General features: G+C 39.7%; 1 protein-coding gene across 3 annotated transcripts in view; it reads left to right on the forward strand.

Annotated features, from left to right (window-relative positions):
* FSIP1 (fibrous sheath interacting protein 1) overlaps window positions 1-13,662 on the forward strand; it is a 208,948-nt gene extending 195,286 nt beyond the window's left edge. For 2 of the 3 annotated variants that reach the window (XM_005659760.3, XM_021097949.1), the window contains one exon: window positions 11,274-12,751. In XM_005659760.3, the coding sequence (XP_005659817.2) occupies window positions 11,274-11,320 (47 nt within the window). In that variant the 3' untranslated portion in view covers window positions 11,321-12,751. Of the gene's footprint in view, window positions 1-11,273 lie in introns of all 3 variants that reach the window. The other variant, XM_021097959.1, reaches the window with a different exon arrangement.

Consider the following 14,053-nt stretch of genomic DNA (forward strand, 5'->3'; position numbering starts at 1 on the left):
ATGTTGTTTAGCCTTCATGTATTTATTCTTTTCCCATTTTTCTTCCTGTAATTGATTTCTAGTTTTATACTGTTGTGGTCAGAAAAAAGGCTTGATATAATTGCTGTCCTTTTAAATTTGTTGAGATTCATTTTGTGCCCTAGCATGTGATCTGTTCTGGAGAATGTTCCATTTCCACTTGAAAAGAATGTGTATTCTGCTGTTTTGGGATGCACTGTCTTATAGATACCTAAGTCTAACTGGTCTAGTGTATCATTTAAGACCACTTTTGCCTCATTGATTTTATGCTTGAATGATATGTCTGTTGCAGTAAGTGAGGTGTTAAGGTCTTCAACTGTTACTTTATTATTGTCAGTTTTTTCCTTTACGTCTGTTAGTGTTTGCTTTATATATTTAGGTACTACTGTATTGGGTGCATATATGTTAACAAATGTAATATCCTCTTCTTGTATTATATTATTATATAATGCACTTCATTGTCTTTTGTTATGGGCTTTGTTTTAAAGTTTATTTTGTCTGATATGAATATTGCTACCCCTGCTTTCTTGTTATTTCTGTTTTATGAAATATCTTTTCATATCCCCTAACTTTCAGTCTTTGTGTGTCTTAAGCCCTAAGATGTGTCTCTTTTAGGCCATATATTGAAGGGTCATTTTTTTTTTCTCCAGTCAGCCACCCTATGTCTTTTGATGGAAGTGTTTAATCCAATGACATTTAAGATAATAATAATAATAATAATGATAATAATAATAATTTGTCTTTATTGCCTTTTTAGGGCTGCACCCATGGCATATTTATGTTCCCAGGCTAGGGGTCAAATTGGAGCTGTAGCTGCTATCCTACACCACAACCACAGCAACTCGGGATCCGACCCGAGTCTGTGACCTGCACCATAGCTCATGGCAACGCTGGATCCTTAACCCAGCGAGTGAGGCCAGGGATCAAACTTGCATCCTCATGGATACTAGTTGGGTTTGTTAACCACTGAGCCATGATGGGAACTCCCTTTATTTTTTGTCTTTTATGGTAATTATTAGTGGGTGTATACTTACTGACATTTTATTACTTACTTTCTTCTTTTTCTTTGTCATTGTTGTTTGTTTGTTTCTTCCCTTGAGGTTTGATTATTTTCTTTAGTAGTATTCTTGTGTTCTTTTCTTTTTATTGTCTTTTGGGGCTGCACCTGTGGCATATGGAGGTTCCCAGGATAGGGGTCCATTTGGTGCTGTAGCCGCAGGCCTATGCCAGAGCCACAGCAATACAGGATCTGAGCTGCATCTGCCACCTACATCATAGCTCATGGCAATGCCAGATCCTTAACCCACTGAGCGAGGCCAGGATTGAACCCACGTCCTCATGGATGCTAGTCGGGTTTGTTAACCACTGAGCCATGACAGGAACTCCTTGTGTTCTTTTCTTTTAGTTTTTGTGTGTCTATTATAGGTTTTTGATTTGTGGTTACCATAGCATTCACATATGTTGACCTATAGTTATATCTACTTATTTGAAACTGGTCATCATTTAAGTTCAAACACATTCTAAAAGATCTACCTTTGTTTTGTTTTCTATTTTTTTTTCTTTTTTCTTTTTTTTTAAGGGCCGCACCTGCAACATATGGAAGTTCTCAGGCTAGGGGTCTAGTCGGAGCTGCAGCCACTGGCCTATGCCACAGGCACAGCAACTTGGGATCTGAGCTGCATCTGCAACCTACAGCACAGCCCATGGCAATGCCAGATCCTTAACCCACTGACGAGGCCAAGGATCAAACCCACATCCTCATGGATGCTAGTCAGGTTCATTAACCACTGAGCCACAATGGAACTCCCAAGATCTACCTTTTTACTCTCCTCTCCTACATTTTGTGTTTTGGATGTCATATTTTACATCTTCATGCATCCTTTATCTTTTTATTGTAGTTATAGTTGCTTTTACAACTTTTTTTTGTCTTTCAATTTGCATACTGGCCTTTAAAGTGGTTGATCCTCAATCCTTGCTGTATATTTGCCTTTCCTAGTGGTATTTTCCCTTTCTTATAAATTCTTTCTCCTTTTCCACTTAGAGGAGACCCTTCAACATTTCTTTTAGTGTAGGTTTAATACTACTGAGTTCTTTCAGTTTTTTCTTGTCTTTCTCTCTCCTACTCTAAATCATAATCTTGCTAGATAGAGTATCCTAGTTTGCAGGTTTTCCCCCTTTTGCCTCTTTGATTATATCAGGCCACTCTCTTCTGGCCTGCAGTTCTTTTGCAGAGAAATCAGCTGATAGCCATTTGGAAATCCCCTTGTATATAGCTTTGTTTTTCTCTTGCTGCCTTTAGAATTCTCTCTTTAACTTTTATCATTTTAATTATGATGTGTCTTGGTATGAGTCTGTTTAGGTTCATTTTTTTTGGGATTCTCTCAGCTTCCTCTACCTGGATATCTGTTTCCTTCTTTGGGTTTGGGAAATTTTCAGACATAATTTCCTTAAATCCTTTTTAAATCCACCTTTCTCTATCTTTTCTTTTTGGAACGTCTATAATGTGAATGTTGGTGTGCTTAATGTTACTCAGAGATCTCTTAGATTGCTCTTATTCTTTTAAATTTGTTTTTCTTTCCACTGTTTTGATTGGTTGATTTCCATTCTTTTATTGTCCAGATCATTTATGTGCTCTTCCATATCACTTAGTCTGCTATTCATTCTTTCTAGCTTTTTTTAAAAATTTCAGCTATTGAATCATTCATTTCTGATTTAATCTTTTTTTGTATTTTCTAGTTACTTGTTAAAATGTTACTGTTTACATCAGTCCTTCTCCCTAATCAGTTAACATTTTTATTATGAATGTTTTGAATTCTTTATCTGGTAAATGTTTATTTCTGTTTTATTATTTATTTTTCAGGTTTTTTTTTTTTTTTGGTTTTGTCTTTCAATTGAGAGTAGTTCTTATGCCTTTTCATTTTGCTTGACTTTCTCTGATTCTATGAATTTATGTAAAACTGTTACTGATGTGGTCTTGAAAGTGTGTTATTACGTGGGAACATCACTATACAGACTGCATGTATCCACTGCCTTTGGTGGGAGAGCTGGATTTGAGGCCAATGCAAGTCATGTCTTTCCTCAGGATTTGTTGGCAGCCATCACTTTGTAGGTGGGGGGCTTCAGATACAGGGGCTAGAACTGGTGCTGGGTGTGAGGTGGGACTTCCTCTCTGCCCAGTGGCTGTCACTGTGCTGTTGGAGTGGGGTCTGATCCCACATTGCTGGAGCAGAAGCCCTGGGGATTGGACCTAAGCTATCTCCGCTCCCTTTAAGTGTATGTTTTTCCTTCTCCTATAGTGGAACTCCTACCCCAGAGAAGGGGAGTGCTGAAAGAAGTGGGACCTATGCACAGAGAGAGGTCCAGTATGCTGCTTGTGGAGGCGCCTGCATCTTTGCTTAGACACAGCCTTGCGTGCAAGTCACCTTTGTCCCTCACAGCTGATAACTGCCCAATAGCCTTCCCTGCCCTGTTGTGGAACTTCTCTACAGGGCTGGTACGGGTTATGTAGGCTCTTGATGTATACTGGGAGGTGAGCTGTGTTGGAGCAACTGCTGTCAGATCTGGGCAGCTTCTGAGGTTCCACTTGAGCAAATGCCAACAACAGCCACTGTTGCCCCACCCAGGCTCTATCTTGGGACTGGGCTGCCTCTGTGTCCCATGGTCAATTCTTTTCTCTGGTCATTGGTACCCTGTTGTGTAGGACCCCAGACTTGAGCACCCAATCTGTGACTTGAACTGCTCACTCTCCAAGGTAGGTGTTCACCCATGTCACCTCCCTTTTCCTGTGAGTTCTCTCGGAGGGGCGTAGGTCCTGATCTGATTGCTTTTCTTCCCTTCCTACCTGATTGTGTGTGTGTCTTTCTTACAGACTTGGTTGTATAGGAGTCCTTCTGCCAGTTTCTAGTTTGTTTTCAGAGATAATTTTTTCACATGTAAATGTATTTTTGATGTGTTTGTGGCAGGGAGGTGAGCTTATGTCCTCTTACTCAGCCATCTTGATCCCTCCTCCTAAAGTACTTCATTTTCATGTTTGTGCTTTAAGCTTAATTTGACTTTCTGTATACAAGGTCCAAGACATTGGGTGTTGTACTGTTGGGTTTCAGGGGGTTGATAAATAACACCTTCTCTTCCCTGCTCAGATCAAAGCAATTGAGAGATGGGTGGATTCTGACAAATGGAAATAGAGGAGCTTGGCTTTATTGCTGATGAAATGTAGGGGATTGTTGTTACATGGTAGGCAGCCAAATGGTCTTCCTAATGCTACACCCTCAAAATAAACTTACACACCCAGTCATTTACAGAGGGGAAAATGTTCAAGCCTCACCTGTGGAGAACTGTGCATGTGGAACCAATAGTACAGAGGAACAAAGGAGCCCTAGGGGAAGTTTGTGCTGACCCCCTTGGAGAAAGGAGTGTGCTGAGTGAGCTGTTTCTCCCCCTAAATTCACCAATCAGGTATCTGCCTCTTCTTTCCATGGGAGAGGCAGGGAGGTGGAGTGGGGCCGATGCCTCCCCACTGTTAAGTTCCTCAACGTGGACGTGTGAGGAGAGTAAATCATTTTTTGGTCCCATAAACCTTGGAGACACTGCTGAGTACTTGGGTGCTTTAGGGCTGTGGTTAGTCTAGTATTTAATAAAATCATCTTATACTTTCTAGATATTACTTTTAGATAATCAAAAAGGCATCTCACATGTACAGTATTTTGTTTTCCCCAACAAGCATTTGAGCTGCTTATCAATAGAAATTCATGTAACAAAGAGGAAAATATGATTAACACCTAACAAAAACAGACTAGGGCAAAAAGGGACACAAAATCAGTCACATGGTAAAGAAGGGGGACAGGACCATACTAATTCTTCAAGGAAAACAAAGTGGAATTTCCTATAGGACCCATTTAGTGAGTAATGTTCCTAAAATTTTCTATAACAAATGCAACAATGAGTCAGATGAGGTTTTTATTTTTATTTTATTTATTTTTATTTTTTTGCTTTTTAGGGCTGCACCCACAGCATATGGAAGTTCCCTGGCTAGGGGTCAAATAGGAACTACAGCTGCCAGCCTATGCCACAGCCGCAGCAGCGCCAAATCTGGGCTGCATCTTTGACCTACACCGAAGCTTATGGCAATGCCAGATCCTTTGAACTACTGAGCAAGGCCAGGGATTGAACCTTCATCCTCATGGATACTAGTCAGGCTCATTACTGCTGAGCCACAACAGGAACTTCCAGATGAGGTTGTTTTTAAAATAATACCCTTAGGAGTTCCCAGTGTGGCTCAGTGGTTAACAAATCTGACTAGGAAGCATGAGGTTGCGGGTTCGATCCCTGGTCTCGCACAGTGGGTTAAGGATCTGGCATTGCTGTGAGCTGTGGTGTAGGTTCAGACATGGCTCGGATCCCACATTGCTGTGGCTCTGGTATAGGCCAGCATCTACAGCTCCCACTAGGCCCCTAGCCTGGGAACCTTCATATGCTGCAGGTGCGGCTCTAGAAAAGACAAGAAAAATAAAAAAATAAAATAATAAAATAACAGCCTTAAATGACAATTAGGGCAACTCACTGTCTTGGTTTGCTCAGGAGTGTCCTGGTTTTACCCTGAATGTCCCTCATCTTGGGAAACCCTCTGTCCCCAGCCAGCTGGGATGGTTGGTCACTAAATTGAAACTGAGACTGAAAACCAAGGAGCAAATTAATTACCCAAAGGACAGAGCTCACAGAATCCAGTTAAGGAGCAGGATTTGAGTCTAGGACCTAGACAAACAGAGAAGCCTGGTAGAAGCCCTACCCACCAATGATCTGGCCTCTGATTAGGGGAGTGGGCTGTGGGTGAGACAGATCTGGGTTTGGATCCTTGCTCTGCTTTTAGCAAGTGATATTATGCAAGTTACTTAATCTTTCTCTTCTCTCCATCTTGTTTCACTTATTGATAAGATAAGATATTATTTAGTACTTACCCTATAGGGTTATAGAAAGGATCAAATGAGAACATCCACATAAATGATTAAGTTAGTGACTGGACTTGGTTAGCTTACACAATATTTAATGTTTCATCAGGAGATTTCTTATAAGTGTCTGGATTTCTGACTTTTTTTTTTTTTTTTTTTTTTTTTTTAGCAGATCAGTACGTTTCCCACTGGGGAGGAGAGCTGAATAACAGATGTTCTCTTTAGAAGGTGCATGTACTTTTCTGGAAAAACATGGTCCAACCACCTGGTCCTCTCTGCTTCATGTGCTTCACCCTTTGTGGTGATATGATTTCCATCCCATATTATATGCCTGTACTGCTTAGAAGGTTGTCCAGTCACTGGGGGCTCATTAGAAATGCAGAGCTAATGGCCCCACCTCAAACCTACTTATCAGTATTTGCACTTTTAAAAGATTAGTTGTGATCATTAGTTTAGATTTAGGTTAGTTGTGATCATTACAATGAAGTTTGAGAGCACTGTTACAGTTCATCAGAATTCATCAGAATTGCTGCTTTGATAAAGTTAGTTGTGATCATTAGATTAGTGTAGATTAGATTAGTTGTGATCATTATGGAAGTTAGAGAGCACTGTTACAAACCACCAGAGCATGATTTCCTAACCAGTGTGAACATAGAGATCATCTATGGAATTTTTGGCTTGTTTGTTTTGTACCTATGTCCAAGGCCTAGCCAGACTTACTGAAATCAGAGTCCCTGGTATAGACTATCAAATTAATGCAAGATGCAAGATTTTGCTAAGCATATTTGAGAAATATGGGGTTCAGTTTAGTTGTGAGAAAGCTAATTATGTTATTTTGTTGAGGTCCTCAGAACAAATTCTAAACAATGACACCTTTATAATTTGAGTATATTTCATGTTGAAATTTTGCCCATCCAAAGATCTGATTGGGCATTGACCAGGTTCGGTGAAGCCCAGTTGAAGGTGGATTGACTTTTGGGGCAGATATTGCACTGGTTTGAAGGAGGTATGGGTTAGTATACATTATTACTCATACCACCTGAACCATTTGAAGAGAACTAGGTTACTTTGAGAAAGTTTTCATTGTTATACTATAGTCTTATGGGTTTTCAGTGGAGCAGCGAGATTCTGAAAATAATACTACTAGCTAACTTTTATTTTCCATTAAAAATATTTTGGCTTGCTCTTAGGGAAATATTTAACTCATCACTGCTTTGATGGAGTTCTCTATTTCTTTCAAACAGTATGTGCTCTCAGGCCTCCTAGTTATTATTTATTAAATTACTTTTCCAAGACTGCCAATTACTTCTTAGATGCTCTTGGTAACTTAATCAACCCTCCAGAGTTTCTTTGTTCAAAATATCTGCCTTATTATAAATTTCCAGTGTTAATTCCTGTTGTATGTAAAACCTTAGCACATAGCATGTTTATATTTGGTGAATTTATCTTTTCAAGTTACTTTCAACTAATTTTCTTTAATTCAGTTCTTCTTGGGGTAGACTTTTCATAGAAATACTTGCCCCTGATTATTTTCCCTACTATGAAATACCACTTTCTCTACCATTTGGTTTAGTAGTGTAAAATGGACAATGGCATATTGGAGAGTTTTGATATTTAACTGTAGTGTACTTACCACTTTATCAGTTGTATGGAACTTCTAATTCCATGCTTCATTCAAATTGAGTAAAAAATTAATAAGTGAAGAAGTTACCAAAGATCATGACTGTAGATTAGATCAATGGACTAGTGGTATTGGTATCACCTGGGAACTTGTTAGAAATGGAGAGTCCCAGGTCCCACATCAGACCTACTGTACCAGAGTCTGCATCTTAACAAGATGCCCCAGTTTTAACAGGTGACTTCTATGCCAGTAGAGAAGATCTATATTAGATGGTTTACTAGTCATTCTATTTTAGGATTGTAAAAAATGCTAGCATATGTGGTGGTGGAAATAATGTCAGAAAGTATCCTCTTTCCCATCTGCTAAATCCTATGCTTTATCTCTTCTCCTCCTCCCCCTCCTCCTTCCCCTTTTCCCCCTCCCTTGCGTCCTTCCCCTTCTTCTCCTTCTCCTCCTCCCCCTCCTCCTCTTCCTCCTCCTCCTGCTTCTTCTTTACTACAGCATGCAGTGGCCTGATGTGGGATCTCAGTTTCCAGACCAGGGATTGAACCCAGGCTACCCTTCCTATATCTTCCTGAATTTTATTTTAATGAAGACATTGCCCTCTCCAGATTGTCTTCTTATCTCCCCAACCATCCCTATTACCCTTCTTGTGGTGAACCTTTCTTTTGGCCTCTGAGAATAAGCATGTCTTAGCTTGAGTTCTCTACTGTTTCATGGTTAATATTTTATTTGGAGACACACAATAGGCAGCATGGGATCATCTATGCTTTGTATTCTTTTGATTTTCAGACCTCTCTCTTGGCATCTGTCCCAAGTCTGTCTGGCATGTTAAGCTATCCTGAGTGCATCCTTTAGGCAGTATATCTTACCTCTGGCTACACATAAGAATCATAGGATGAAATTTAAAAACAAGTTAATGCCTTGGTTCCATTCCAGATGAATTAAGTTGATTTCTAAAATCAGTTTCTGAGAATGGGGTCTGGGTGATTCTGTTGTATAGTCATGATTAAAAACATTGCTCCTAGAGTTCCCGTCGTGGCGCAGCGGAAACGAATCTGACTAGGGACCGTGAAGTTGTGGGTTCAATTCCTGACCTTGCTCAGTGTGTTAAGGATCTGGTGTTGCCGTGAGCTGTGGTATAGGTCGCAGACGTGCGGAAACGAATCTGACTACGAACCATGAAGTTGTGGGTTCAATTCCTGACCTTGCTCAGTGGGTTAAGGATCTGGTGTTGCCGTGAGCTGTGGTATAGGTCGCATATGTGGCTTGGATCCTGCATTGCTGTGGCTGTGGTGTAGGCCGGTACTGATCAGCTCTGATTGGACCCCTAGCCTGGGAACCTCCATATGCCTCGGCTAAGGCCCTAAAAGCAAAAACAAAAAGACAAAAGACAAACAAACAAACAAACAAAAAAACATTGCTCCAGGCTTCCATAGTATTCATTTATAAAGGGCACTATTCTAGGATGTCAGGAGAATAGGAAATAATCACTGCTCTGAATTATTGCACAGTCTGTTCATGAAGGCAGACACTTAAACAGATAATCACAGCATAGTGGAACAGCTATAATATAAGAGCTTCCAGAGGAAATGATGAACATGGGAGAGGTGGGGAGGTGGCATTTGAATTGAGCCTCCAAAGATAAGTGGTGGGCAGAAGGAGAACACTCCCGACAGAAGGACAAGCACTTATGAAAGCTTGGGGCCATGGTTTTATCATTCCTCATCTCATATGTGGGATATCGAGGTCCATTTCTCATCCATTCCACCTTCCTCTGCATCCTGTTTAATATTTCTTCTCCATGTATTGGTAGTATCACCACTTATCTCACTTTACTCTTAAACCCCAAATCATGTACCCTTAATTACTAGAGTGATTTAAAAAATATCAGCTTTATCAACATCTATTTTAAATTCCTGTATCAGTTTTCTGTGGTTGCCACAATGAATGATCACAACAGAAATCTATCATTTCAAAGTTCTAGAGGCCTGAAGTCTGAAATCAAGGTGTCGGCAAGGCCACATTCTGCCTGGAGGCTCTAGGGAAGGTTGCTTCCTTGCTTCTTCCAGTTTCTCAGGCTGTTGACATTCTTTGGCTTTTTGTGGCCACAGCACTACAATCTCTGGCTCTGTCTTTACATTGCCTTTTTCTCCCTCTGCTGTATCTCAAATCTCCCTCCACTTTTCTCTGATAAGGACATTTGTTAATGAATATAGGACCCTCCTGGGTCATCCAGGATGTCTTATCTCAAGATCCTTAATTACATCTGTGAAGACTCTTTTCCCAAGTAGGTAACTTTCACAGATCCTAGGGGTTAAGATGTGGACATAACTTTTGGGGGGCAACCATTCAACAGTATGATACAACTCAGTGGTTTTTAGTATATTCACAGATTTGTGCATCTGTCACCACCATCAGTTTTGCAACATTGAAAACACCAGAGGAAAACACTGCACCCATTTGCAGCTACTTCTTATTTCCCCCAACCCCCTAGCCTGAGGCAATCAGTTATCTGTCTTATGACTCTATGAATTTGTCTAGTGTGGATACTTTATATAAATGGAATCATACAATATGTGGCCAATAGTGTCTGGCTTCTTACTTAGCATAATGTTTTCATCCATGTTGTATGTAGCATGTTTCAATACTTTACTTTTTTTTGTTTTGTTTTGTTTTAATGGCTGCACTTGTGGCATATGGAAGTTCCCAGGCCAAGGATCAGATCCAGGCAGCATTGTGACCTATGCTACAGCTGCAGCAACACTGGATCCTTTAACCCACTGTGCCAGGCTGGGGATTGAACCTGCATCTCCGCAGCAAACTGAGCCGCTGCAATCGGATTTTTAACCCACTGTACCACTGCTAAAATTCTGGTAGTGTGCTCTTTTACTGTGGAATAATATTCTTTTGTGTGGATATAGCACATTTTCTTTATCTGTTAATCAGTTAATGGACTTTTGGGTTGTTGCTACTTTTTATAGTTCTGTTATGTGTAATTCCGCTATGAATCTTGGTATGCAGGTTTCGGGGTGGATGTATGTTTTCATTTCTCTTGGGCATATTATATACCCAGGGGTAGAATGGTAACTGGATCTCTGGTAAGCTTTTGAGGAACTGCCAGACTTTTCCCAAGTGGCTGCTCCATTTTACATTCCCACCAGCCATGTATGAGGGTTCCAGGTTCTCCTGATTCTCTTTTATTGTCATCTTTTATTTGACGCTGTTGTCAGTTCTGGCCTTTCTGATATACCTCTCACTAAGGTTAGAAAAGTATTTCCATTCTGTCTCTTTTAGTGTCACAGTTTTCCCCTCACATTGAAGAAATGAAAGACAATCAGCTCTTGTCTACCCTGTGACATTTACTTTCAGTTTCCCCTTGCTTTCCAGAAACTTTAATAAGCAAAAAAATAAATTTTGATGCCTGTCTCCAAACTCATAACCATTTTAGCTCTCAAAGCTCAAAAATCGCTCCCTGAGCTATAAACTCAATGAAGGCAGGCACCTTCTCTTTCACTTTTTTTTGTCAATTTTGTATGCAGCATGTGGTGATTGTCTAAAAAGTACTAAATGAGAATGCAGATTTTGTACTGCCTCATGTGTGAAAGGATTTAATGTTTTATGGGTGATGATTTTTCTTAATTATGCACAGATTTCTGACAATTTTTTTTTTTTTTTTTAATGTGCAGGTGACCAGGAGACTGAAAATGTGATAGAAGAATGTAAAGAGTCTTAAGCAAAGAGTTGCTGGAATATGCTTTTTAAAAAGTTGGTAATTTAAGTTAAATCACACTGTTTACAAATTCTTTGAATTCAGTGAATATATTGTAGAAACCATTCCTCAAATGATGATATTGGATTCTCTCTTTTTGGTTCACACTTCCTTGATATTTTTGAGACTGGTGGTATAATTATTCAATGGTTTTTCTTCATTGAAAGTTCTGGGAAAATTGTTTTTTATTGCTAATCTTGCAACATTAGGGTTACATTATAGAAACCAACATTTTATATATGGGTGCTATGTTAATACCAGTTCAAATACAATGACTGTTTTGTGTTTGGTTTTATACATTACCACTTCATTGCGATTTAGACAGATTTGTCACCATGAGTTGTAGTTTTGCCCCTGAATTCCCTTCTTTCCTCCTCCCTAATGCCCGTTAAGTAGGTTTAACTTAATATGAAGAGAAAATAATTTTTTTTCAACAAAGCAATGTTAGGTTGTCCTTTACTATCCTTTTAGTAATGATACTTTTCACAAGCAGAAGTTTGAGTGAATTATTCCACCTATTAATTTTAGTTTTTTATCTTCTTTCCTTTAAGAATGCAACAAATAAAGATCAGCTACTTAAAAACAAAACAAACAAACAAAACTCCTGATTCTGTTTTAAGGTAGTGGGTTTGTTAGTTACAAGTCAATAACCCGGATTCCTGAGAACATTTTATGTTAACACTCCATAGGATGAATTGGCACTAGAACTAGAAGTCCAGTTTATTTCTGATTCAAAAAAATAAGCTGCCTCATTTAATGAAATTTGGAGTCATATATGTGTAGCATTTATTTTTTGCTAGCATGTTCTCGTCTACTGATATTGAATAATGTTAGTGAATTGCTTACATCAAATTTCCTTGCCTTTTTTTATTGTTGCCACACCCATGATATTTGGAAGTTCTCAGGGCAAGGGATTTTATCCAAGCCACAGCTTCGGCCTACACTGCAGTTACAGCAATGTTGGATTCTTTAACCCACTGTGCTGAGCTGGGGATCGAACATTCGCCTCAGCAGCAACCGTAATTGCTATGGTCAGATCCATTGCACCATGGCAGAAACTCCTTCCTAGACTTTCTAAAATGAAGACTTCTGTAGCTACTGTTTTCAGAAAAATTAATAGTCAATTTCTTTTCCAACCCTCTCTCTTTCAGTTTATATTAAAATAGCAGTAGTTCTTGCTGTTGTCAGTGTGCTGCAATGTAATTTATCCTGATCCTCAGAGTTTTGTAGTGGGGTGCCAGCAGAGGTTAACAGCCATGATTTTAGACTCTCAAAGGAATGACATGTGTGTTATAGAGTTTGAGTCAGAACAATCAGAGGAGAGAGGTGATATGGGTGGATTTGTAATGGTCATGAGAGGAGCCTTGTTTTGCCCATAAGCCTTTCAGAGGAGTTGAACTTTCTAAACCCATGCGCTTCTGGTATTTGACATGTGTGTGCATGTGTGCAAGAGAAAGAGAAGAGATTGGGAGCAAGAGGGAGGGAGAGAGTTAAAAAGGGAGAGAAGGAGAGAGGGAGATAGGTGTTGGGGAAAGAGCTTATGGCTTTATGATGTGTTTCTGCAAATGGTGTTTGGAGCATAGTGAGTCTTTATGTTTACAAGAGTTTATGAAAAGGAGTTCCTGTTGTGGCACAGTGGAAATCAATCTGGCTAGTATCTGTGAGGATGTGGGTTCAATTCCTGGCCTCGCTCAGTGGATTGGGGATCTGATGTCGTGATGAGCTGCAGTGTAGGTTGAAGACATGGCTTGGATCCTGCATTGCTTTGGCTATGATGTAGGCTGGAAGCTGCAGCCCTGATTCCACCCCTAGCCTGGGAACTTCCATATGCCATGGGTGAGGCCCTAAAAAGGAAAAAAAAAAAAAAAAAAAAAAGGAGAGAAGGGAAGGAAAACAGAATGATTTTAAGTACTGAATTTTACTATTAAGAGAAGTGAAACCAGGAGTTCCCGTCATGGCGCAGTGGTTAATGAATCTGACTAGGAACCCTGAGGTTGTGGGTTCAATCCCTGGCCTTGCTCAGTGGGTTAAGGATCTGGCATTGCCATGAGCTGTGGTGTGGGTCAAAGACGCAGCTCGGATCCTGAGTTGCTGTGGCGTAGGCAGAGGCGGAGGCTACAGCTCCATATGCTGTGGGAACGGCTCAAGAAAAGGCAAAAAGACAAAAAAAAAAAAAAAAAAAGAGAGAGAGAGAAAGAGAGAAGTGAAAACCATTCCATAGCATGTCAACTGAAGGTACCTCTAACTGGTGAGTTGAATTTATATAATATATTCCACATGAAGGCTCCAGATTAAAAAAAAAAAAAGTTACTCTGCTAGGGGAAGAAAATGTTATTTAAAAAAAACCAGTGTTTTTAAGGTTCTCTCTAGACCTGAGTGTTTGCCCCAGGCCAGAATAGAGAAGAAAAAGTATGAAAGAACAAGAGCTAAGTCATTTCAGGAATGAATTTAAGATCTTTAAATTTGAGGTTTTTCTCCTTATGGCTCTTTAAGAAAACTGCTGACACCACCTTTATTGTAAATTCCCATAGGACCTAAAGTTTATTGCCCTTCAATCCAACTCTCTGAAACACATGACAATAAACTCCTGTAGAAGGAAAAAGCTGTCACCCTGATGGCATAATTTTAATTTTTAACAAGCCCTTTATTTCAGTACAACCAGATTTGAGGGTCAGTCTTGGAGTGAATGTGGAGCAT

This window comes from Sus scrofa, chromosome 1 (assembly GCF_000003025.6).
Source record: "Sus scrofa isolate TJ Tabasco breed Duroc chromosome 1, Sscrofa11.1, whole genome shotgun sequence".
Lineage (NCBI taxonomy): Eukaryota > Metazoa > Chordata > Mammalia > Artiodactyla > Suidae > Sus > Sus scrofa.